Below are 27,315 nucleotides of genomic sequence, written 5' to 3' on the forward strand. Positions count from 1 at the left end.
TAGTGCCAGCCCTCAGAGAGCAGTAAAGATGATTTTGAAATCTAGAGGGAAGAAATTGGAGAAGGCACAAAATTATATATCTGGTTTAGGATGTGCATAATTAGTCTGAGAGTACTCGCATGGTAAAAAACTATATCCTAAAGAAAAGGAAAGCACTGATGCAGTGGTTAAAAACTCACACTTAAGTACCTTTACTTTGATCTAAGTATTAAAGGGCAAAAAAAAAAAAAAAAGAGGGAGGAGCAAGGCCTTGGTTTTTCAGTAGCTTGTTTTTTAAACCAGTTTCCTATCAACAAAATGAAAGTTTGCAGTGTGCCCTGTGATGACTGAGGCCATGTCACACAAGTAAGGCAAAGTACAGGGTTAGATTTCCTGGAGTACATTACAGCTGTTTGTCCAGGTATCAATTAGGAGCTGTGGAGAAAGGGTTTAATTAGAAGAAAAGCACATGAGGCTTTTCCGGTGTGGAGGAACCCACTGCATGTCATTTGTGTAACCTCTTTTCTGGTCATGGATGTTTATGTGGAGTCCTGTAAGATGCTCTTGGTGCTTTCCTTTGATCTGTCTGCAGGAAAATGAAGTCCATATGGCCTCCACCCAGATCCTGGCTGGAAATACCCATCTATGCTGGGGTCATTTTTTTTGTTGTCATACATATGTACGAAGGTCCATTCATCTATGAGAATGACATTCAAAATAGGGAAAACATGGTAATGATACATAGGGAAGAGCATTTCAGTGCTCCTGTAATGTTCAGCAGCCTGAAGCGTGTCATAAAATGTCTGAAGCCCTTCCTAAGGATCTACTTTTATGCCCTTTTTTTCCTATTTTTGCCATACTTCCTGCTTTTCCCTACAACACAGCTTAATGAACCCAGTATTCAAGAAAGCTTTGTGGACAACAGGGGCAGCATAAGTGCAGTGGGTGTCTCTCAAGTGCTGGGCATAAAACTACACTGATCATGTATGAAGTCTTTTGTTAGGGCTTGGTGTTTGTTTGGAGGGCGTTTGATTGTTTGGGTTTTTTTTGTTTTTTTTTGTTTTTTTTTTTTTTTTTTTGTTTTTTTTTTTTTTTTTTTGTTGGTTTTTTTTTTTTTTTTTTTTTTTTTTTTTTTTTTTTTTTTTTTTTTTTTTTTTTTGGTGGGGTTTTTTTTTGTTTTTTTTTTTTTTTTTTTTTTTTTTTTTTTTGTTTGTTTGTTTGTTTTTTTGTTCTATTTTGGGTTTTGTTAATTTTTTAATTTAAACAAAATTGGTGAAAAGTCACCTTCTTTACCTCCTACAAGGCACAGCAAGCACTGTTCAGGCAATATTGCTGTGGTTAATCTTGAATACTACACTTAAGGTAGGTTGCCTGGTGTTCCCAGAAGGTGAGGCATGGCAGGTTTCAGTAGTCCCAAAATGGACCTGGCCCTGCAGATACGCAGACACCTCACCCTGCACTGGAATTGTGTGCTGAGACATCTTTGTGCCCAGTTCACAACTGCCAGGGCCTGTCCCGGGTGCTCTGTTAATGTTTTGCTGCAGAAGTTCAGCCCATTGACATGACTGCTGTTAACAAGGTGACTGAATTTCATTCTCTTCACTCAAGTACTCCAGCAGCTACAGTGAAAATGGGCTCCTCTTGCTCCAGCCACTGTCTCAGCTCTTTGAACTATGCTTGCAATTGGCTGGCAGGTAGCAAAAGACAGATCCACCACCTTGCTCGCTTTCCAGGTGCAGTGTTTACTTTAGATTTCTGACAGCAGAACCCTGTAGCAGCATGAATTTTGCTGGGAAATGGGGAATATGTTCATGTGTCACTCACTCACTGGTCCACACTAGGAATCGCAAGAAGGCTTTGAAGGATATTTCACTAGCACCCAGCTAGTATGGTTGGATGTGCAATCTACTGGACTGGGCAGTATTTAAGGGGAAAAAAAATTATTATTTTAACTATATTTTTTTAAAGGGCAGCAGCATTGCCAGTCTTGAAGCTGAGGTTTGTTAGCTTAACCTTAAGGTTAACAAACATGTGCAAAGGTGGCAACCCAACCAGTGAGTGATTCAGTTGATGCTGATCCAGTGACTTGATATCTACTTCCCTTTGGAGAAAACCCTTGGGAGCAGGGCTTGAAGCCAGCTGAATGAGTTGGTGGCTCTTCTTGACTGATACAACAGCTTCTAGATGTGGACAAGAAGCAAGGGCATTATTTCCATCCCTATGGATTGAGCATGCTATAACATTTGTAAAAGAGAACTTTTTTCTCTCTTGCATTTTCACACACAGTGTTTGTCCCCACCTGCTCTTGACCCTAGGCAGAGCAGCGCCTTTGCAGAGATTACCCAGGTGGTGGTTCAACCCAGCCCCATCAGCTGAGAGCTGCCCCACAGCAGCTGTGAGATTGTGGTACCTGTACAGTGTGTACATGGCTTTTCTGTGTAGTTCCAGTCATACTGGAACTGTTTGTTGATGTTGCTCATGGTAAGAACCTCCTGATGGTCCCAAGTCGCTCTGCGTTCTGAGCCTTGAGTTTTTAGGAGGACCAGGGGCAGGATGGCCTGCGGACCAGTAGGAAGGCAAGAAAACAGGAAAGCTTGGGGAGAGGTAACTGCTCAAGATACTGTTTCAAAAACATGATTACAACACAGCTTATTCAAGGATAGTTTTGTCTTACACAGGAAGGCTAATTTCATCTTCCCCCATCCCTTGGGAGAAAAGCTTTAGAAACTGGACTTGCAGCAGAAAGTGTCAGGCAGCTTTCTTGAATTTTTCTGGCTGATGTTGCTTTGGACTTGTGTGCTGAGTTCTTGCTGGAGACAGATGAGGATTGAGCTGGTGGGTGCTGCATTAAGCATTTGAAGGTAAAAACAGTGTTGCTGCAGAGCTTGAAGAGGAAAGTGAGGTGGCAGATCCTGGCACATCTGGATGGGATGAGATGTGGACTGGGGATGTGCAATTAAAATCTAAAAAAAAACCCACCTATTATTTTTAATTACTTGCATAGCATGATACTCTGACTAATGAGTTAACCCATTGGTTGCAAATGCACTTCTACTAACACAGACTATTCTCTGGCCATGAAAGATATTTTTATGTTGTATATTGAAATTCAGTAAATGCGGCTGTCTGTTGATACCACTGTGACAAACTTTGCATGCTGCCTTGTCTTCATCACAACTTTGAACTGTAGCTTGATTCCATTGTCATGACAAAATCCAGCCAAGCTGCAAATAGGTGCATGCAGCTGCACCTGCACACGTGCTCACTGGGTGCTAGAGAGAAGCAGTGAACAAATGTTGGAATGTCATAGAATCAAAATGGTTTGGGTGGGAAGGGACCTTTAAAGGCCATCTAGTCCAGCCCCCTCTGATGTCCCAGCATCCTCCATGTGGCCTGGTGTCTGCTCACTGAAGCTGGGTTCAAGCCTCATTAGTCCTTAGCTCAACATTTCCATGCGGAGACATTTCTGTGGTCCACACGAAGTTTTCAGGAGTGCCTGTGATTTTAGATTGTCAGTGTCTGTAAAGTAGGGATGCAGCTTTCCTTTGAAGGATGATTGCAGGCAGCATCACCTCAGTCGCTGTTCTCCACCTTGGGGAAAAAGGGATTTTTGTCCTAAATCAGGGTTAAAACCATTTGGATTTAAGGCAGACAGAGGCAGCTGAGCCTGGAAGCACTTAGTTAGCTTTCTTCTCCCCTCCTGCCTAATCATCAGCACAGATTAGTTCAGAAACTGGGCAGGTATTTTTAGAAGCTGCTTTCAGAGCTGTAGTGTCACAATTTTTATTCTTGTTATTGGTGCTGAGGCACTTCTTGAGCAACATTTCTGCTTTAATGAGAGGGCGTTAGGGATCATCATAGAACTTGAGGGGACATATACGGCACCCTGGCTGAGCAAGAGATTCCAGGAGTTGTGAAGGTTCCTGAGCCGCAAGGGAGTGTTTGAGACGCAGTGTCTGAAACAAAGCTCGTGTGCAGGGATGCCGCTGCTGGCACTAAAGTTGTGTGGCTGCCAGCAGAGATGGGGTATAGGAGGATCTGTAGCTGATACTTAGAGATACCAACTCATTGCCCACTGGAAGTATTTAAAATCCCATTAAAAGTTGTGATGGAGGCAGACATATGGGAAGGCTGAGTGCTTCCTCCAAGCCTTCTGAGTTGTCTGGACCCTTGGTCCCAGCGCTGTGTTGGCAGCTTTTGGGAGCAAAATGCTGACAAGCTACCAGAGGAAATGACACCTGCATTTAACTTTGAACCTGTTTGCAGCCCTGCGTGCATGGGTGCCGTGCTGGGCAGCCTCTCAGCAGCGTGTTTGCCCCATCAGCTGCTGCTAAACACCCCCGTCATGACTTTATGGCAGTTGTATCGTAATTATTTTATTTTTTTCCCAGTCTATAACCAGGGTGGGGAACCAGGGATCTTTGGTCGATGTTCTCTTCCGAGCCGGGAGGATATTGCGAATGAGTAATGGTCCGGCTGGGGCTGTAATGTGCAGAATACCTCTGGGATGACTCACCCGGCACAATGCAGCACATCCCTCTAGGAGACTGAATCACGCATGGGGGGAAGCCGCCTGCCCGCCCGGCAGCAGCCAGCTGGGACACGGGGTAACCAGAGCAGACAGGAGGCTGCTGGTGGCAATGCTGCTCAAACGGAGCAGTAAAGGTTTAAAATGCAGAGGAAATGGCATCCCCCAGCAGGTAAGTGTCCTCTGGCTGCGTATAATTGCATATTTTTTACTCCTGGGGTTCTTTTTCCTCCGCCTCCCCCCATCTGCCCCCACAGCCCTTCTGAATGTTGTCTAAATCAGCATATAATTTATCAGTGAATATGTAGGAATTCTTCTGTGAAACACCGCCTTTCATTTATGGTTACGTATCAATTTATTTTTTTTCTTCAGAACTAATGGTTTAATATTCATCCTTTCTTTAAATTCCAGTAGGAAAAATAGATGCTGCCTGGGAAGCTGCTTCCCTTGTGCCCCTCTTCATGGACATTTGATGGAGTAGGGGATTTATAAAAAAAGAAGGCAAAACCAATGTGTGTGCTGGTTTGGATATAGCCAAGAATGTCTTCTTTTCTTTTTTATGTTCATTTATCTGGCAAAAGATGAAAACCCCTTAGATTTAGACTGCAGTTATCCTGCTTACTCCCTCACTCCTCCTCTGATACAGACCCAGCTGGAATTGAGTCACAGAATTATTTTATTTTTTTAATATTTGCAAAATATTATCTGCTCTTCATAGTTACAACATACGTGTCATTGAGGATGTTTACAGAGGAATAAATATAGTTGTAGTCTCCACTGAGCAAAATGGAGGAGAGTGGGGGAAAATTCAACTTCCTTTGGGTGAGCGATTTTTTTCTTTTCTTTGTAAACTTTGAGTTTACAGGAATACTCTGTATATGTCTGCAGACATAATCATTTTTATGGAATGCAGTTTCTGTGGTTGTCAGTTTTGGTTTGGTTTTTTTTTTTATTTTTTGCAAAGTATTGCTGTTCATTAGCTCGTATAGGATAGCAGTAACGCAGTGCTTGTGGTCAGTTTATGTTACGAAAAAAATTAGGGTAGAACTCGGTTGTGATATTTTTCTTTTAGGTGGGGGAATCAATTCAGGATGCAGATCTGATGAATCTACCTGTTTGGCTGGCTAAACTTTTATGTGATTTTTGCTTATCTTAAACGTGGTATAAAACAAATACCATCTGTCATGCAACAATTTATTACTCATTACTGTAAATGATAGTGCTAATTAGCTTCCTTGTAATTTGTTACTATTTCATACTCTTGCACGAAAATAGGAGGACTTTAGGCTGCAACTCTTGCCTGTACTGCAGGTGAGGTGCAGGGCAAATTATTCAAATTTATTAATGCTGGCCTTTTTAACTTTTCAAGGCGTACCACCATGTGCACCTATAACCATTTATTGCAAAAGTGACCCATTCAACAAATTTGAAGGAAATTTTTTTTAAGATATTTCATTGAATGGTTGGTCATTAAAAGTTCTGTCATTAGTATGTGTGTCCCAGTGATGTCATGGCTGCTGTTTAGGGAAAAAAGAACCCAAATTTTTTGGGGGGTTTTTTTTGGAAAAAAAAATCAAATTTTTGTAACAACATTTGTGACTTTTGATAGCTCTAACACAGTTTCAGCAATGTTACATAAATGCTTCAATACAGACACAAGTCATAAGTTAATCTGCCCCAATGCCGTTAAAATGTCATTTTAATTCAAAATCGTTTGTGTAATAAGCTAACTTCTGGGGAGAGACCTAGAGCTGCACCAGTATCTTTGCTTGCCTATCATCATGCTTGTAAGCCAGCTTTTTTCCCTAAAAAGCTGCTTCCAGTTCATTTGAGGTTTTGCCCATGTGTGCAGCACTTTGTGGGTATCACTGGGCAAGTCTGGCACAGGAAAGGATGTTATGCTGGCCAAAAAAAATGGATTTAGTCCATATAGGACTACATAATGTGTATATTTTTGAATATATATATATATATAAAATGTATGTATGTATTTCAGTAATGAATTTTCATCTACTTCCTGGAAGGATCTGAACTAATTATGAAATCCCATTTGAGCTAGTTAGGATAGAGCTGTTTCTCGTAAACTCAATAAAATCAGCCTTAAATGTTGAACAAACGTTTTGGTGAAAGGGTTCCTTTGTTCCTCACTGCCTCGGCATTTAAGGGAGATGTGGAGGCGGGCGGCTGGTGCAGGTGTCTTGGTTTTTTGAGAAGTCCTTTTTCTTCTGGGGAAAAAAAAACAAAAAAACCCCAAAGAAAACCCAACAACAGACCAGACAAAACTGCTATTAGTTTTTCCTATGGAGGATTTTTGGATGCGCCGCAGTGCTGGACGCAAACCCCAGCTTGCTGAGCACTGGCTGTGGAGACCTGACCCCTCTTCATTTTGCCTTTGGGGCTGCTCTAGGCAGCATCTCTGGAGCAAGGAATGTGGGGACTGGATTGTTTGTATTTACTCTGACTGTGTGGAAACTGAAATTTCTTAGGTGCCCTTTTATTCTGGTGGTGTTTGATTTGAAAAACAGAAAAATACAGGTTGCAGATTGGTTATACAGGAGTTGGGTTACAGGTATAGAGATTCTTTGTTCCTGGTGTGATGCAGAGGTGAGGGCAAGAAAAACTTTTGGGAGATTTTTCATGGTTTTCTTCAGATTCCATTCTAATATTTGATCTGGCCAGAGAGACACAGATGTCTTTTTTTCTTGATGATATGTAGTGGTTTTGATACTTAATGGAAAAGTTTCAAACCTGCTGGAAATCTAAATGGTATGGAAATATCAACTTAATTTGCTATAGCTGCATACTCTCAGACGTTTGTTTTCAAACAAATTGCTAAGTTAGGATTTGAAGAAGAAAATGCTGGTCATAATCTGCAGATATGTCACATTTGCAAGAAGCTTCACGAACCAACCAACAGATCAAGGAAGTGGGACTCCAAAAATAGTAGCTTTTAATGTCCCTGCTTTCTGCTGTGGGATGAACTGCAGAGAGGAGCCTCACAGTACAACTTGCTGCAATCACCTGGGCAGAATGTAATGGCTTTAACTCCAGCTGTTGGCACTTCTGAGGCAGGGAAAACACCTGGCACTGTGAAATATATCCAGATCAGGTCATTCCCTAGTAATCGTAGAGTTACATTTGTTTGGATCCAAATAGTTTAAATTGTGTTTATGTGCCTGGTTCAGCTGAGCTGCCTGACCTCTGCTACTGCTGCATTAGCAGTCTCTGCTGTCCTTTAAGGCTCTTCCCTGAAACCTGGGATCTGGAAATGTCAGTGCATGGATTAAAAGACTGTAGTCCATAATGTTGAAACCCATTATGGGCAAATACCTTTTTTTTCTGAGACCTGGATCTCTCCTAGCCTTGTAAGCTGTGGAGTTGGAAAGGGAGGAAAATATCAAAGCGCCTTATGGCTGCAATATTGTCTAAGTTTATAGTCTTGTATTTTGGTCAAGTAACTTGGCTAGAGGGAAGAATATTACTGAATTATGGAAGGTGTCTGGGAAGAGTTTTAGATACTAAATGTGACTCAAAAAAAAAAAAGTAGTAAATGTAGTGGGTTGGACTATATTTTCGTACCTCCTTGGGATTTTTAGACATCTCTGATGGTATCTACAGTTGCTGCTTTGGAAGCAAAGTGGAAAAGAAGAGCAGCTGGTGGAAGGGAGTTGTCTACTTTGACCCTCCTTTTACAAAGACAGTGCTGAAATTAATCCTTAACTAAGGAGTGAATTGTCTGTTGTTTACTCCTGGATGCAGGATTGCAGCCATAAGCCCTCACTGGGCACACAAGGGGCTCATGGCTTTGTCCCCCATTAGTGTTGCTGGAGGTGATTTATGGTTTTTGTCTGAGAGCACAGGATGATGGCAGCCCCATGTGTACATGGTGGGGGACAGCACTTCTATCAGCCTCAAGTGTCACCTGTCTCTTAGACACGTAAATGCTTTGTGAGTTGAACTGTAGATACTGAAACCAGGGTTCAGTGATGACAGAGGTCTGATTCAGTCACTTCTTGTTTAGGAAAATTCTGTGTCCTCCGGAAGAGCAATTATACATGCACACATTGTATTTTACTTTTATAGATATATATGCATACCCACGAGCTATAATTTTTAAAGAGTTCTCTTTTCCTTCCAATAAAAACAACACGTGCTTTTCGGCGCTACCTTTACTCCCCAAGTTCGTTCTGTTTCTTTTTTTTTACTCAGGGTGGGGCAGGCAGACAACCTGGAGCAGCCTGGAACATGCTGGCTGGCTGCCATGCAGCTGGGTAATCCCTTCAGATACTTTCTTCCCAAGCTTTTAAGGCTGTTGAGGACAAATCTGTAGAGTTAAGATAGCATTTAAGAGCATAATTAAGAATCGTTTGCATGAAATGCATAGTGCAGAGGCCATAAACCCAACAATTAGAGCAGTCTGAAAAGTTTCAAGGATCCAATAAAATAAGGGGAACTAAGGCTACTGTGGGATTTTCTCTAATTGTTTCATTTTTAGCTATCAGTACCTCATTAATTGTAACCAAATATTTTCATGTACTTCATTAACCATTTCTTATGAAAGAATGAAATTGCAGTTACCATGATAAAAATGCAGATGGATGGCTTGAATGTGGTTGTTCTGCTACTCCAGTGCACCAAGGTTTCATCAGTGGCACGCACATGGGATTTGCAGATTGCTCCTTTGCTCCTCAGGATGTGGAATATTTGGAATCAGCCAGAGCCTTGATGCAGTCGCGTAAAATGAAATAGCAAAGAAAATAAACAGCTTTTACACTAAGGAAGCAAGATCCTTATATGGAACTGAAATATTTGAGTACCTCCCAAGTATTTATCAACACTGACATGAGGGAAAGAAGCATTGCCTATTCTAGGCTTGTGGATGGAAACAGCAGGCAGGATTTAGACATAGAAGACTGGAGGAAGCTGTGTGTAGCCTTGAAAATTCAACGTGCAGCTTCTGAGTCCTAATCCAGTGATTAGACCAAGATGTCAAGCCCTCAGAACCGTTAACTACCTACTTTCCTTGTATCTTTTTTATTTCCAAGTCCCTTAGCACAGGATGTGCTTTGGAAAACGTGGCTGTGGATGGAGCAGAGCAGAAGTGGGGACGGGGCTCTGCAGGGAGCCCAGCATCACTGGTGACTTCTGATCCTGCAGGAAAATGTGCCAAGGGATTATGTTAATGGAGCCAGAGCTCTGCCTGCCCTGCCAAAGGTGAACCCTTCTGCTGGACAAGGCTCTTGTCTAATAGGGGAGCAGAGGTCACCTTGCAGGGGTAGGGGGATGGAAACTAGATTTTCTGGCTTATTATATTTGAGGAGGTTGGTCTTCAGGATGGGAAGAACACAGTTTAAATGGTGCTATCTCGGCATGTGGTGGCAGAGTTTGTGGGTGCCATAGGTTATGGATAAATGTGGATATGAAGAGGAAAAACCATGTAGCTCTGTGCCCCACCAGATTGTCATTATAGTGGGCAGGGATAGTCATGGCACCTAAATTTCTTGTGTAGGTATCCAGTAATACTCAGATGTAGTTGTGAGCCTAGAGAATTCACTGAGAGGTGATGGAAATGTGTGAATAACTGTCAGGAATCACAAAGTACTGAGTAGCTGCTTTTTGCTTAATTTTCCTTTAAGTGGACAGTTTCTGCAGCGAAGTAACTGAAGGCAACATTACTTTTGGGACAGCCAAAGGCTCCAACTGCTGCCATAAAAGTGAATGGTAAATCCTGCAGGAAGCTGTAATGCTACTGGCAATTTTCAAGTGTGGAAGGAGAAGCAGCAGTTTCTGTAGATGACTTTTGTGGGAGGATAGGAGGGAGGGTCGTACTGAGCGGCTCTGACTTCAGAAGAGAGCTAAAAATAAGTCCAGAAAGGATCCTTGGGGGATAGTAGAAAGATGTAGAAATGTTGGGTTTCTTTGTACTTAATCTGCTAATTGTTAATCCTTATAGACCATATGGGAAAGGTACAAAGAAGAAAACAAAAACTGTCTTGGGTGGAAGCAGCTCAATTTTGCACAGTAGGAAATTAGCTCGAGTATTTTGCTTATTTCTGAGTATCAGGAAGTCAGGAGATTAAAGTTGCCACTGTAAAATCTAGAAACAGGTTTTCATTAAAAAATAAAAAGGTAACTGGTTCCATTTATAAGACACTCTTGCCCTGTTTACTGTACCAGGAAGCTGCTATAAGGACTCAAGCAAAAAATATGCTTAAAAACATAGTTTCTCAGTTCTGTGAATATCTTGTGTGTGTCAGCTGTGGTTGTGTATCAGATTGGAAAGCTTTTTATCAGCTATTGCAAAGTACTCAGGGCAGCAGGGGATGAATTTCTGTCATCTTTGCACTGCTGTCATTGGTAGGTCCAGTGAGAAGGTTGGCATACCCATATAATAAAGGCTGTGAAAAGAAAATTGCAGCATGTGTTTTGTGAGATCAGAAGAGATAAGCTGGTCCTTGAAGATGCTCACTGCTTCCCTTGGTTCGTCCTGAAACTGCTTGCAGGTAGGATCCGTGAAGATGCTTGGATGCTTAGATCTGGTTGTGTTAGAGAAAGGGGGGCTTGGAGTTTAAGTGTTAGAACCTGAACTGCTGCAAAAATAGTCTGAAAATGAGGCAGTTTTACCTGGTGCAGGATGAAGAAAGCTACTACTGCTTGTCGTGCTGTACATTTCCCATACTGGGAAAATATCTGGATACAGGGAGGAATTTCTCTCCATAAAGGACAATACCTGTCGTTTTGAAAGGCTGCCTCTTGGAACTCTCTGTGTGTTATTTTCCTTCTCCTGGTGAGGTCACCTGGTGGCCTGGAGATGGACAGCCCATGGGCACATCCCTTTCTCTCGTCCCTGTTGATGTTCCCAGCTTTGAGTGTCCTGCAGGAGCTTTGTGGCACCTTTGGGTGCCTCTGCAGCTGACAGCACCGTGGTTGTGCGTGGCTGCCATCCAAGCCCACTGTGGTGACCTTCCTGTGAGGGCGTCACAGCCGTGGGCGCTGGCCTCAGCATCCCTGTGCTAATCGATGTCCAGCACACGATGGGCGGCACTGGCGCAGCGGCAGCACGAGGACAGGAAAGCTCCTTTGGGTATTTCCCAGCAGTTCTGTGCTGGGGACAGCCCGTCTTAGCTTGCAGTCTGTTGCATGTTCTGTGCAAAGTGTGTGGCTTTTGCTTAAGTTCTCTAGGGGTTTTTGTGCTTCTAAATGACCTTGGTGATGTCCCCAGTGGATGATGGAGCAGCTGCTTTGTGGAAAGGGTACAGGGGAGCCCTGGAGTCTCCCGCTGTGGGGGCCCTTCTAAGCCTTTGTAGTGGCCGTCTGGATTATCCCCAGATCTTAGGTGCTTCCAACATAGTTTCTTGTGAGGTTAGGAGGCTCTGCCTTTCAAAGCCCTGTGAAATGCTGGTGAGACTGTCCTAGGGGCCTGGTATGGTCCTGATGACCTGAGCTGAGCCGATTCCTATCTCATTTCATCTGAGGTACCACCTGGAGCCACTTTTGTGGGGGTTTCCCCATAAAACTGTCACAGGTGTGGAGGAATGTGAGTGTCATCTTCCAAAGCCCACTTCACAAATTCGATCACAGAAACCTTGAAACACTTTGTTCGTGGGTTATTTGAGCTCCATGAGTTCTTCCAGCACTTTGGATATCTGATGCCCCAGTGTGGGAGTTGGCCTTGGGCCTGGGTCACCCCACTCTCTTGGTCCCTGTCCCTAGCTGCAGGAGGCAGAGAGTGTCAGGGACCACAGGTTGTTTGATCTGTGTGTTGACATTTGGAAACCTGGCAGGTTCATTCCTTGAGGTTTGGTGTGTCTCTTTCCTGCAATGGCTGGAGTGTTCCAGGCCATCCATGACAGAGGTGGTCCCGGGCAGAAACTCTCCATTGGGGTCAGCGCAGCGCCGTCTAAATACCACCCTCAAGAAAAACTGCTGCGATGCGACTGTGATGCTGACAAAAGGTTCTGTTTTTGTTTTGTTGCCATTGCAGTGACAGCTATATTGTGCGAGTCAAAGCTGTGGTTATGACCCGAGATGACTCCAGTGGGGGATGGTTGCCGCAAGAAGGAGGCGGTCTCAGTAGAGTTGGCGTCTGCAAGGTCACGTACCCGGAGGGCAATGGAAGAAGTGGATTTCTAATCCATGGTGAAAGGCAGAAAGACAAACTGGTAATAGATCCTAATTCAACTTTTGTCTGTTCTTATAATGAGAATTATTCCAAATCTATTGCTATTGTATTCTTGTGCAAGTTTTGGTTTTTTCTTTTTTAAATATATAAAAAAACAGGCATGTGGAAATAATACTGGATTGGACAGAACAAACCCAATCCTCATCTAGAGTTGCCATCTTTTGCTACCTAGGCTAGTGTGAGGCCACCTGGAAGGAGCAGGTAAATTTTTGACATCCACGTGCAAAGATCCCCTTTGAATGAAAGAGGGCCTGTGGTTTTTTCTTTTTTTTTCCTTAGACCTAGTGCGGGGGTAAGTGAGAAGTGAATTGAAGTGTAAAGAGCCCATGAAGCCAGTCACATTGTACTGAGTAATGCAGTGCAAGCCTTTTAAAAGGGCCATGAATTATTTATGCTGCGTGCTGTTCAAGGTTTGAACAAGCTGAGTGAGAATATGAAGACAAGTTGTCTCTTATGAATTGACACACTCGGTTTCTCCTGGTAGCTGTTTATCTAAAAAGGAGCTCTCTTGTATCCCTGCACAAATCAAATTAATAAAGCCCTTTCCTGATTTCCAGGGGCCACTTGAAATGTTACCATTTATTATCTTCTTTTTATGTATTTGATTCTTCTGAAATGCACTCCTGTGAAGACAGGGGCTAGCTTAAAAGCAGCACTTCCTCCACAGGCTTAAAAAAATGCATTATTTGAGTCAGAAATTATCTTGCTTTCAAAAATACTGATGATTTAAAGCTGTTTCAATTATGGTTTGTCTTTTGCAACGTTGTTTTGCTTAGGATGCTTTTTTGACATTATTTGGGAGCCATGCTTATGGTTTTGAGGGGTAGAGTAAGACATGACAAGCCGTTCCTGTTGTCCCTGAGCATCACTCTAGAGATGGTTTTTGGCACAGCAGAACTTGACATGAGTGTCTGGCTGGGGGTGAACAATTTAAAAACAGTGAGGGGAGTGTTGCAGCACCTCCTAAATATGCTGCTGGTGGATAAAATTTCTGTTGAGTAAAGTTACTGAGGGAAGAGGTTCTCCTTCCTCCTGAGCCCCCCGCTAGCTTAACCTGTGCCACACTGGGTCCAAAACATGCTCCTGGCGTAGGGAGTGAGCGCCTACTCAAAGCACAAGCAAAAGATGAATGTGCAGTGGTTTTGAGAACAATTACCGTGTCTGGTGTTTATTAGTCATGATTTGGTAGGGGAAGATGTTCCCCTATGTGAGGCATGACTTGGCTTGCTTTTTGGGTCCAGCCTGAGACGATGCTGGCTGTGTCCTTGGGGTAGGAAAAGTGACTTTGCTCCTCTTTTGGGGCTCACGCCCTCCCAGGTGGTGCTGGAGTGCTTTGTGAAGAAGGACCTGGTGTACACAAAGGCAAACCCCACCTTCCACCACTGGAAAGTTGACAACAGAAAGTTCGGGCTCACTTTTCAAAGCCCTGCTGACGCTCGAGCCTTCGACAGAGGCGTGAGGAAAGCCATCGAGGACCTCATTGAAGGTAGCGTGGGGGTGGACACTTGCACCTTTGGAAGAGTGGGCAGGGGGTTTGAGTCAGGGAGCTGGGAAGAGGGAAATGTTTAAAATCAGCTCTTGGGCTTGGAGGTCTCTTATGCGTGTGTCCAAGTGCAGCTGGGGCTCTTATCCTACAGTGAGCAAGCCCCAGCTTTTAGGAATTGAGTTTTCTCATCTCTTAGAGAAGATAAGGTGTTTCAGTCAAGTATTTTTCAATCCTGTCTGTCCAAACTTCTCCCTGTTATTTATCATCAAGTTTGTTGTTACTGCTTTTTTTGATAGGCTTGGGTTTCACACTAGTGATGGCAACTCAAACAGCCCAGGCTCTTTATTTGCAGTCAAATCTCGTCTTACTGAGTCTTTGTTAAATTCCTGCCTGGAGTTGAATAAAACTTAGTTTGGTTTTGGTTTTATTTTGCAGTAATTAGTTTTGTCTGCACCCTCTTAGTTGAATGGTAGTTCTTGAAGACCTTTGTTGTGTTTCGGGGTGTTGTTTTTTTAATTCTGTAAAAAATGCATTTGAATTGTCTGTGCTTTGAAGTTGTCATAAATTTTTTCTTTTCACATTTCATTGCATCAGGCAATCACAATACAGCTATAATTCAATTGTACTTTATTTTAATGAAATTTGATTCTTCTTGCATTTTTTCTTGAATTTTTTTTTAACCATACTACTTTATATAGGGACTTAGTAGTCCAAAATCTTTTGCCTTCTCTTTCAGTGTGACCAGGATATTTTTATATACAGATGGTACATTTTCTGAGGATATTAACTCACGTGTATGTACAGATGTGTATTCTTTTTGAGGACATTAGCTCCATAAGACAGCTTCATGTTCTGGATAGCCTGTCCTTGCTTTAACATGAACATGGGAGATACTGGAAGAGAATTAATCCCCCAGGGCTCCTTGCTGGTAAATACGTCATCAGTTAGAGGAAGGATGTTCTCAGAAATTTGCTTTTTTTCTGTGCCATTAACATTGAGAAGTTACAGGTAGACTTGCTTCTTTCTTCTTGTTAAAACTGTGAAGCATTTTGAGTTATAAAAGGGATGATTTATGTAAGTGGCATGGGATTGTGTAAAGTTTCAAGGAGATAATAACTCAAATGTATTGAATAGTATTTTAAAGATGCCAGTACTTGGCAACTCTTGTTTTGGTCTTCTTGATCCGTTTTACAGTGGAGGTATTTAAAATCAAGTTCTGCTGTATCTCAGATACTTCAAAATCAGCAAATCTATATTTATCCCATTAACAGTACAGGCTTATCCTCATGAATGTGTTCCCCATTGACTTCCAAATAAGGCTTTCTGAATGGAAAACAATAACTTGTTGATGCACACACAGTGTTGGGCAGTAGATTTAATTTATCATTCATTTTTTGTTCACATACTTGATCAAATTCAGCAGGTAGTATTAAGCACAACTAAGTGTGCATTCAGAACTTCACATCATGATATCACTGCTTTATTGTGAATATTTAACCAGTAGTTAATTCCCTGTAGCATCAGAAGTTTGGGGCACAGGTACAAGAACCCTGTGCAGCTCCATGGAACTTCAGCTTTTTTTAAATTTTAAAGCTAATGTAGCAAATGGCACAAATGTTTCCACATTACTCAGTGTTTTAAGTGGGCTTTCACACTTAGCTCTGCACATCTTCGTGATGATGCAACTGAGAGAAGCCAAGGCTGGTGCCAATAGCATTATATAAAACACGTTATTTTAACAAATTTCCAGAATGAAGGTGGTACCAGCCGTTGTACTGTGTTGGTCAGGGATGTGATGTGGGCTTAATTCAGTCTAGCAGTGGGCTTCCATCAAAGAAACAGACATTTGACTTGAGGGTTCTCCCCCCAGCAGATCCTCTGCCTGTACCCCCCCTCGTTGCCAGCCTTAGGGTAGATGAAGCCAGCCAGGAAGGGCGTCTGGGATCTTGATTGGGTATAGGCAGAGGAGTCACTCCTTTTTAGGTTCAGCATAAATTTGGTGTCAAGGCCAGCAGTGGTGAGCACCCCCTACCCTGAGGCCGTTCTGTGGTCTGGTTGCTCACCAAACCCCCAGGCAGTTCTGCAGGAACGCCTGCTGCAGGGTGAGGAAAGTTTTTTGATAGGTTTCCCTACTTTTCCAGAAGATTGCCTAATGTACCTAATGAAAATTGCATCCCAGTATTTTTCTCTTGCCTATGGTTTTACACATATCCGCTTCTTTCAGGTACTTAGTTTACGTGGGGCAAGGTGATTCTTTGAGAAGCGAGTGATAATAGAGAAGATCTTTAGAGTATATAAAAACTTCCAAAATTAAAAGGGAAAAAAATCCAATCTAACTCTTCAATGTCAAAGTGAGGTTAATTTTATTTTAAATTATAGGTTATTTCTCTTTCCCCCCCCACCCCCCCCATTTAGGGAGTAAGTGAAGAAAAACTCATATGTGATTTCTTGACAGCTGAGAATCAGCCTGGAGCACTGATTAGTACATAGCTTTACCATTCTTCAGAAATTAGTCTTCTGTAATTGGAAATGGTAACTGCTATTTTTATCATTGTTAATTAGCATTGGCAGCCACACAGTTGCATTTCAAGAAATACTTTTTCAGATTTTACCTCTCTAACCCAGCTACCAGCAGATGGGTTGTTCTTCCCTAATTTGAGCCACTCTTTCATGCATCTACAACACAGAAACCTGTGAAAATCCAAATGTTTAACAGCCTCAAGAAAAAAAAAGTTTCATGGAAATGCCATGTGTTTATAAAGCTGTTGGTTTGATTTTTTCTAGGATCTACAACTTCCTCGTCCACCCTTCACAACGAGGCCGAGGTCGGCGACGATGATGTTTTCACTGTGAGTACATGTCACCTAAGCTTCTTCTCTTTTACGCTCAGGTTTACGTGGTCAGGTTAGAAAGGGTTTCTCTTTTTATGCCTCAGGGCTGGCATTCAGCCACCATCATGTTTGGACACTGGGTGTGTTTTATTTGATGGATGTATATCCTCTACAGAATGTGAGGCCTCCTGTTGGCCCCCTGTCGCCACGTGAAAAGCATGTCAGAACAGGTGATGTCAGGGGCTAGAAGTGAAGAAATAATCGCCTTTGAATGTCTTTTGGCTTAGACAGAGGTGCTGCACACACCTGCTAATACTCCTCTCTGTCCTTGAGAAACTTCCTGCAGACTCAGGTAGTTAGCAAGGGGTCTGCTACTCAGGTACATACTCAAGGAAATAAGGTTTTGGATCACAGCTGTAAACAAGCAAACTTTAAAGGTGTTTCACCTGTGCATGGCATGTAGAAAGTTCAGGCTGGTGTTCTTCAGGTGGAAGAAGGCACAGTAGTGTGGCATCTGTCTAAGCAGCAGTGACTTAAACAGGAGTGAGCTGTTGTAGGTTGATTTGTGGTGTTGTCTAAAATGTATTATGGGTTTTTGCTGAAACTAAAGCTACTAACTTCAAAAGGAAAGTTAAAAACTAAAAAAAAACTGGTCAGGTGAAGATGTGACTCTGATTAGTGCTATTCCATGGGCTGGAAATAAGTTGCTCACATTGTATACTTCTTTGTTAATAAAGTTATTTGCTCACCTTAATTCAACCCCCATGGGCGCCTATTGGTTAATTTACAAATGCCCTCCTTGTCCTGTGGGGCCTGGATGGCAGGAAGGGGGAAGGTTGGATATCCTCAGTGCAGCAACATCTAACTCAAAATTGTCTTTGGGATACTTCACTGGATTTTTAGGGTGAAGGAGGAAAAAATCAGTACAAGCATCAAGCTGCTTGAAAATGAGTCCCAGGAAGCATCCAAAGCCAAAAGGTGTTTTTTATGGGTAATGCTTTGCCAGCATGGGACCACATCAGATTCCCTGCTGAGTTTTGACCGGATCTTCCCAGGGGCCGGCATGTTGTCCACATCTGTCCTTTTGTCACGCTCAGGGAGACAAACAACAGCAGGCAGGGTTAAAAGGTGACTTCCTGCACTCTGCAGCAAAACTATCATTAGCAGCTGCTTCCCAACTACCTGCCAGAAGTGATTTATAGGCACTGGGATGGGACAGACGGGGGAGGCACCAGTGGAGCCAGAGCCTTTTACCAATATGTACTGCTTTGTTCCCAAATCCCCTGGATGAGCTGTGCTCTGCTGGGGGTGGACAGTCACTCTTGATGTGTGTGTGGCTCTTCTGTGCTCATCAGAAAGCGGATGACTGTCAAAACGTGCCTTGGATGGGTGTGACCCAGCTCTCACTGGGTTACACGTTGGAATATTCAATGTTTAAGCAATGACAAGTGGCCTGTGGAAACAGGAGAATATATTTTTGCTAAAATCCTACTGGCTGATGTTCAGGCACCTGGGAGTGCTCCTGAATTTCTCCGCAAGCTCAGTCTTGTGGCTGAGTGTTGATTTTTAAACTCAGTGAAAGATTTTTACAAGGAGGAAGACTGACTGTCCACCAGTTTGTTGCCTTTAAGTAGGAGGTGTTTTACATAGAGAAAGTTGGATGACTCCTGCTCCAGCTGCATCAAAATCAAACTCCTGCATTCAGAATGAAGAGCCAGAACTGCAGGAGATTTTTCCCACCGACTTGACCCTGGGGAAGTGACAGGTGTCTCCCTGCCATGCAAACATTTATGGGTAGGAGGCCTGATGGAGTTCCTCCTCATGATGGAGGAGTAACAAGTTGCTCAATAGCATTAGCAAGGAGGAAAACCTCAGCAGTGTTGGCATCTTGTTGGCACCTGGGGAACGAGTTGTGTCCTGCCTGGCAGTGCTCTCTGCAGGGTTTTGTGATCTCCAGAGTGCAAGAGGGACCTCACTGGCGGTGGGACCTCGCATGGTGCTATTTGTCAGGATGGCACACTAGGGCAGATGTGTTGTCATACTTCAAGAATAAGGTTTTGGGGACATCTCCTTCCCCAATATGTCTTTGTTTTTCTGGGATGAAGTCTTTCCTTTTCCTGCAGTCCTTAAGTTCTTCAAAGCTCTCAACTTCCTATTTATCTGGTAGGTTATGGTGAAGTATGAAGACTGCATAAGCCAGAAATAACATACTGAAGCATAGAGCAGTTTAAAACTGGAAGAAATTGATAGGGCTGTGAAATGTTTTATTTTTACCCTTCTGTTCCATTCTTTCTTTGCACGTATTTTTGACCTGTGTGTCATAGTCCATTTGGTCATCCTTCCACACAAAACTTCTCTGCAGCTTTCTGTAAACTCTTCTTCAGCCACAGCAGTGGATTTTTTGGGTTTGGTTGGGTTTTTTTCTCTGTTTTAAAGAGAAAGTACATTTGTTCTTTTTTATTTCCTAAGGTAGTTATTAAAATCTTCACAATCCTCCCCCTCTCCCACACATGCATGAATAAACTTAACTGTGTGCGGCAGAATTTTCAAAAGTATCTGCATGATTGAGTCATTTAATCAGTCATTTACCCATCTCTGAAAATCTCAGCCATTGCTGCTGCACTGCTGCCTCAAATATTTGGCCCGAGGTCCTGCTCTTCTTGAAGATGTTTCAATCTGTTGAAGCACAACGGGTCTAAAACTTCACATTTCTGAGGCTGCTTTGTGGCCGGCCACCCCGACTTCATCGTGCACAGATGTTTGCACCAACATAATGCTCCCAGCTGTAGAACAACCCCCCTCATTCCATACAAGCCCTGACCCCGACGTGGCTCTTGGCTGTGGATTGACACAGGGTTTCTATAAAGCCCCTGCTCCTGTTAGCTCCAGTGTGGCTCCGTGGGATGTGCGTGGTTTTGTGTGTGCGCCTGGTGCATCATCCGTTCTGTTTATTCTCAGCCAGCCTGCAGCCCTTCCAGGCATCCAGCAGGTTACTTCCCTGGCACAGAAAACATCTGCCCTAGAGGCAGAGCTCTCCTGCAGGCTGTGACCTTGCGTGGCTTAGTGGAGGATCATTTTCTTGTATCAGAAGGACTTTTTTTGTCCTCTTGTATCAGAAGGTGGACAGGTGAATGGGAGCATTCACTTGGTGTCAGTAGTCTTGTCTCCTCCCATGACTGTAACTTGCAGAGCCGAGATGATAACTTGGGCAGCAAGATCCTGCCCCATCCCTATGGCAAAGGCTCCCCATCCATCTTTCTGAAGCATGAGTTATATCTTTAAAAACAGGACTTTGCCAGCTAATACTTCTCCTGTGGCTTAGACCTACAGCAAACAACCTGTTCTGAAATTCATACCTGACAAGGCAGGAAACAACAGTATATAGAGCTAAATGTCACAGCCTCGAGTTGAAAAATGCTTATTTCTAAAACGAAATCTCCATTTAGGAGTTTTAACAATACGTAGTTGTGTTTCTGGAGTTTCAGATCCTCCAAAGAGCCCATAAATGTTTTCCATATGTTAGCAAATAAATTTCTTCTGTCTTGTACATTATAAATCGTCCTCTCAAGAGATGCAATCTGAGTAAGACTGGCCATCCGTTCTGTCTCCATTGGGGAAACACTCCTTGCAACAGGCTGAGATTTTTCTGTTTGTCTTTATCCATCCAGCCTGCATCTTCAGCCTTCTTTAATTAACATTTGTCTCAGAAACAGGGTTTCATACAGACTGAATGTATTCTGTAGCTCCTCAGCCACAGAATTTGCCATATAATTGAGTTCCTCTATAATTTTTTTTCCCTAATCTACACTTTTACTTTCAATTACAGATAATAATCCCACATGACCACGAAGTTAAAATTATGAATTGATTCCAAGGAAAAAAGGTCAATGTCTTCCAGAGTCTATAGAGTGCCTGAAATGGCCTCTTTTAGCATCCCATCTGAAAAAGCAGAGGTGTTTGTTCTGAAACCTTATGACCAGTTCAGCTGAAACACCACTCATGTGTTTTTCAGATAAATCTGCAGCCTTGTGCCTGCCTTAGTGCTAAAGAGAAGACACCCACTGGCAGGAGGAGCAGCAGCTCCCATGTTTGTTCTGATTTGTGACTCTAAAAATGACTGCAGTCTCTTCTAGCTTTAAGGGGAATGTAAGGGAGAACACAGCAAAACTCAGCCTTACTAAGTGTGATATGCATGTTAAAATCACATGTATTTTATATAATCAACAAATTTTTTTAAAAAAAACACTATTTTTTTTTCAATATGAGACCTGGAGAGTTTGGCACATTAAGCAGGCGTGATCTAGAGGTGCATGGTTGAGCAACAAAATTGCATTTCAAGGTGCACACACTCAATCCGTTGCTTCTCTTGTTGACTCCTGGCTAAAAACTTACTTATCTTGGTTCCCCAACTGCAAGAAGGGGCAAATACTCTCCTGCTTCACTAAGGTGATGCAGACAGGTCTTGCTGCCACTGCTTTTCTTCCTGGACTTCCAGCAGAAGTCTTCAGGCTCTTGTTTTCACTACGAAGTTGTGTGTTTGGAGCAATCCTTTGCCTCTTGTGCCTTTTTCTTGTCAGAACATGGATTCCTGTGCTTGGGGATGTTTGAGTTAGGAAGTTTGTTACGTGGCTTGGACACTGCTGACAGTCATTTCAGAGACAGACACAATTAGCTCCTCTTCACCAGAACGGTGGATATTGGGGCAGATGTTTGCATTACAGTCCCCCTTGCATCTCTTCTGCTTTCCTAAATAAAAAAACAGATTTATCCCTGCTGCCTTTCCTTGAAACCTTTTGTATACTTTCATTTCCCATCTGGGCCTCAAGCATGTTACAGCCTCACTATTAAAATTTAGAAGATTTATATTAGCTAGATAAACACTAAATCTAATTTTTCTTGCTGGCTTGGTCGTTTCACATTCAGATGGTTCTTTTAAAGAACAACTGTGTTTTTTTTTCTTTAAAGTGGACAGTAGAAACCCAGTCCAAATACTTTGGAATATATTCATAAGTTCTGTGGGATGCTGGAGCATCTCTCATCCCTCTCAGCCCTCTGTGGAAGATGAAGTTGCTGAGAGTAGAACTGAGTTGTGGGATGTGTTTCGGTCAGAAGATGTGCTCAGAGATTGAGGAGCCACAAGAGCTTGCAGTTTCGTTTTTTCTAATACCATCCTCAAACAGCCGAAGGGGAAAATGCATTTTGGAGGCACAGAGCTCTCTGTGGGAATGATGGGGTTGTCACCTCGAGCAAATCCACCTTGTTTGCTCTGTGAGGCTGAGCAGACCGACAAGGGGATTGTTGCAGTGACAGGACATGATGGCCTGCCTTCTGTTCTTCTTCCTGCCCAGCAGCCAGCTGTGCTCTGTGTGAACAGCCAAAGGGTTCATTGCTGCTAGCCACATCCTCTGATGTCTGCATTTTGGGCTTGCATTGTAAACCACAGCTATTCTAATTCAGATTTTAAAGGGAAAAAAAAGTACTTGCCAAGAAGAGAGAAATTCACACACGGAAAAACCAGCAGGCTCAAATCCTTCCCTCAAAAACCTGAAAAGGTCCTGACTATCCACCAGTTTTAAGGCTAGCTGCTTTTTATGTGTTTGGGGATTTTTTCCTGCCTTCAGGTTAACTTTGCCCACACAAATTCACATCACTCAATGGGAATGGATACCAATGCTGAAAGAGATTTTTCAGTAGGGAAGGTCAAGTGGAAAGTTTTTTCTGTGGCTGTCAGGTTTATTTTCTAGTGTTGTATTTCTCCCTTTCTTTCAGGATCTCTTGTTTCTTTCAAGTGGTGCTGGAAATTAACCCATTTATTTTCTTGCTCTTTCTGCTAATACAAGCAGGCTGTACTCACTGATAATTTAATACTATTGTCACTGAAACAGTTGTATCATCTGGAAAGGCAGCTGCTCTTTTCCTTAAGTCCTTCAGAAATGTAGAGGTAATTACTATGTACTTCAGCCTATAGATTGTCCTTGCTTACTCTTACTCATAACCTGTCATTTGGACAGAAGGATATATAAAAATTACTGTGGTGTGGAGGTACAGAGAACATAAAATGTGTTTACTCTTGTGTATACAACAGATTCACAAGATGTAAGTGAAGTGAAGAGCTCAGGGGAGCAGATAGGAGAAAGTTTGAAGGTTTGTTTGCTTCCTTTGAAAGAAAGAAGGGGGAGTAAAGGTCTTGCACGATTTATATATTGCTTTATTGTATTTCTCATGAGGGTTTTTCTGTTTTTGTGTCACTCTCTGATAGACACTGCAGATCAGAAATTGGCATTTTAACACAATTCCCAAATTGACTGAATTTCCGTTGCTTTGGTGCTGTTTCACTCTAAGTGAATTACAAATAAGAACAGATTATTAAACAAAAAGTATCTGCATTGCTATCAGATATTCTAAGGCTCACTGCTCTGTAGTTTTCATGTAGCTAATTATAGCAATGACTGGGATGTGTTGAGCTACTTTGCTGAGGGTAAGCAATTTCTCTTGTCACAATTCTTCCTCTCAAGACCATTTTTTGTAGTGTATTTTTTGGCTCTGTACCATTCCCACATACAAACACAGTTGGTTGTGCAGTGGGATTGGGATATATCCTTCAGGAAACGGAAATTTGATCTTTTGCTGTGGTGGAAGTTTCCTTATAGCTGCATCTTGCCAGAACTTGTGTTGTAATTTGTGCACCAGTTAAGTATTCAGTTTTGTTCAGTTTGCCCCAGCAGTTCAAAAGAGCTTTTCCTTCTCTCCTTCTTTCCTAATTCTTTCCTCCTCTCCTGCTCTCCTTCTCAACACCCATTTTGCCCTTTCCCTGTGCTTGGATGATGATATGGTGTATTTCAGTGTACCAGCTCTTTACATTTTGTACTCTATTATTTTTGTTATGTATAACCCAACTTGCATTAATTTAAGTAATCTTCAGATTACTTAAGATGTTGTTTTCTTGCAGGATGAGCCTTTAAGATAAAAAGGGTCACCAGCAGACCTGTCTGTAGGATTCCTTGTACAAAGGTGACTTGGCTGGTGCCTCTCTAGGTGTAGTTTCAAGCTGGTGAATTTGTGATCAGAGTGTGTTGTAGCACCATTTCACACTTGCAATCAACTAGCTGCATGTTTGTCTTCTGAAAAAATAATTTGGCTGTGTAGTAATGTACTTAAACTATATGATGAGTTAAAGTGTGAAGCTGTTTATGAGCGTGTTCCCTTTTAATTCATGCTGTAGTGCATTTGTGTATTTAAGGCACAGATGTGTCAGAAACAAAATACAACCAAGAAGAGTAAATTGCCCTTTCATAACATACAGTAAAACAGAGGGGGAAATGATTTTTTTTTTTTTTTTCTTTTGTTCAGCTGTGGTTCCCAGGGCATTTCTTTGGTATTATGTAAGGGGGACCTGATTTGAGTCAAGATGCCTGTGAAAAGCAAGTTATTTTTCAGCCAGCTCAGTTCCCCCACCTTGCTTTTGCAGCACAGTCATGCCAAGAGTGAAGTTGATGTGGGGGAGCAGGATTTGGGGTTGCAGGAGTTATTTTAACACCTATATGAAACCACAACTGAGGGATGCAACTTGACTGATGCATCTTTAGCCTCAGCAGAGCAGAGACAGGCTACTCCATCGCCCTTTTCCTAGCACAGCTGACTCTGTGCTGAGCCAACCCAGGGAAGTGAACCAAAAACTAGCCCTATAAAAGAAAGCGAATACTTTTCCGGTGGTTTGGCTCCTGGAGCCAGCTCGCTGTAGGGCTGGAAAAGCAGAAGTGCTGGCTCAAGGGAAACTGTAGCTGATGGGCTGAGCGGGAGGCGAAAAACCTCTGCCACCCCACCAACATTCATGGTGCTACCTGAAATTCATTGCATACCCCTGGCCCTGGATCCATCGCCTTCTGCAAGACCTCTGCTGTGCTGGTGATACAAGTAAGGTGGTTCTTGCACTTGTGTCTGGTTTAGGATTTGTGGCATTTTCCTCCTTCATGTTTCTGCTGTGAAGTTCATCCTTCAGTTAAGACTGGAAGGAGATGCCAGGGTAGCTGAGGCGGTGTTGATGGGGGTGTGTTATGGCCAAATGTATGCTTTTACCTTAAAAATACGTGGTTGATATGACTGCGGCTTTCCATTACATTCCCTCTTTAATCTGGGCAATGCAGTCAGCCTTTGAAGTGTATAGGCCTTTCTTTCAGCTTCAGGGTGCTTGAAAATTTGACAGAGGCAGAAAATGGCCTTTTCCATTACTTGCATAGCCAACCTGAGGAAGTGGCTTTCAGCAGACAGCTGTATTTGTAAGCTGCAGTCTCACTGGCTGCTGTGTTGGAACAAAATGCCTTGTCCCAGGGCAGGAGGAAGCGCCAGGGACAGCTGGATTTGGGGTGTCCTGGCTGGCCCCAGGCACTGCCTTTGAAGGTGACAGACAGAGTGGATGCAGCACGGGGTGTAAACACTGTTGGAAGGAGGCAGCCTTGGCCGGGGGCAGAGCGACGACTGACAATTTCCTGTGCTGCAGCAGGACGGATTAGGCAATGGCTGCCTGGCACACAACCCTGTGGGAGCGCAGGGATGCAGGTCTGCAGCGAGCAGGCAAAGCTTTCTGCACCACTGGCAGGGGGAAAAGCATTTGGCTCCTGGTGCTGAACTAGATCATCCATCTGGGCAGTGATAGGAAGGGAGCTGAGTGGGAACTGTGGGGCCAATGAGTTGCTCTCCTCTTCATGAAGGAGCCTGTAATTCCCACCTGCTGTGTAAACACTGGCAAATCTGATTTGAATCCATCGTCTTGTGTAACAGGTAGAAAAGAAAAACCCAAAACAAACAGTTGAGGCTGCCTAGAGTGTGTCCTTGAATTTTGGATCCTCTTAAATGATTGGAGTTGGGGGTCTTTGTTTGCTTACTTGGGCTTTCTTTTTTTGGAGAATTTGGGAAAGAAAAGGAGTAGTTTGGTAAAGCTAAGCAATGAAACATGCTTTTATATGAGGCTTCAAGATTTTTCTTTAAGTTGACTGATTCCCCTTCCCACCGCTAGAAAGAAAAAAGAAGGCAAGAAAGAACAAAAGAAAAGCCATAAAGAAACCCCATAACTTTCTGACTGAAAAAATACTGTAAGGTGGTGTCCCCTCTACCCCCCAGGATGTGTCTGGTAGTAACTGGGGATGAACAGCAGAATACAAGAGTCTCAGAGTGGACCTCTGCCCAGTACAGAAATGCATTATAAAGAACTGCATCTAAATAGGCCTGTTTCCTTCCCTCACCTGTGTTTTGTTAAAGGTTTGCTTGTCTTGTATCTTGTAAATACTTTATGAAAATTAAATCAGAAGTGATTCTAGGAAGCAGTTCCTATGTCTCTGGTACTTTCTGCAAAAGGAGAAGGAAAGACAGAAGTTAATAAGTGCCATTACATTTTTAAGCAGAGCCTGACATATTTGCAGTGCATATGAAGAGGATATTTTAAAAGTTTGCATCAGCTGTTGGATTCTATTTTGGTGATAAATTCCAGCTAAAATATCATAGATGTTCATAACTGTGTGAATAAATGACCCCTAACTGACTTCCTAAAATATCATATCAGTCTTCTGTGGGAAGTTTGCATTTAACTTAGTTTTTTCTCCCTCTGTTTGTAACCTGTTGTATTATATAGGAGGAGTGCTGCTGGATTTAGAGGCTGCAGCATACATAGCAAAGACATTAATGATGGATTAGGTGCATCAGAGACATTAATGATGGTTTAGGTGCATCAATTCTTCTAGCTTGGCTAATTTAATTTGCTTTAGTATTTTTCGCCCCCCCCCTTAATATTATTCCCTGCCCCCTCCTTGAAAGTTTCTGTATAGAAGAGCTGAGATTCATGGTGAGTTTTGTGGAGCCATCTGTTCCCAGCTGTGCTCAGCTGTCCAGTGTTTAACACCCCTTTATGAACTTTCCTCCTTTATTTCTTCACCCATCTTGCAAAAGGAACATTTTTGGCAGTGTTGGATGTGCTGAGTTCCCTGTCAGCACCTGAAAATTAGGAGCTCCCCTTCCAGACTCCCCCACCTCTGCTCTCTGTACCTCTGTGCCACCACATGGATGGTCAGCTGAGATCAGGGAGCTGATGCAGAAGTGATTTTGGGCTGCATTCCTGTGGTCCTGCACCCACACATACCCACAGAGCAGGTGATGGCACTGGGGGAGGAGTGAAGCAGTGGCAATCACCTCCTCTCAGCAGTTCAGACCATGGTGGCCATTCTCTTGGCCTTAGCAGAGGACAGCTGTGGTAATATGGATAATATTGTTAGAGAAAGTGGTTCTGCTGATCTTTGCAGAGCTGTACAAGCACAAATGC

General features: G+C 42.9%; 1 protein-coding gene across 1 annotated transcript in view; it reads left to right on the forward strand.

The window, feature by feature from the left end:
- SPRED2 (sprouty related EVH1 domain containing 2) overlaps positions 1-27,315 on the forward strand; it is a 59,721-nt gene that overhangs the window by 20,591 nt on the left and 11,815 nt on the right. The window contains exons 2-4 of the mRNA XM_041477191.1: positions 12,492-12,669; positions 14,007-14,175; positions 16,960-17,024. Of these exons, the coding sequence (XP_041333125.1) occupies positions 12,492-12,669; positions 14,007-14,175; positions 16,960-17,024 (412 nt within the window). The remainder of the gene's footprint in view (positions 1-12,491; positions 12,670-14,006; positions 14,176-16,959; positions 17,025-27,315) is intronic.

The sequence above is a fragment of the Pyrgilauda ruficollis genome, unplaced genomic scaffold (genome assembly GCF_017590135.1).
Source record: "Pyrgilauda ruficollis isolate IOZ18807 unplaced genomic scaffold, ASM1759013v1 scaffold4, whole genome shotgun sequence".
NCBI classification, from domain to species: domain Eukaryota; kingdom Metazoa; phylum Chordata; class Aves; order Passeriformes; family Passeridae; genus Pyrgilauda; species Pyrgilauda ruficollis.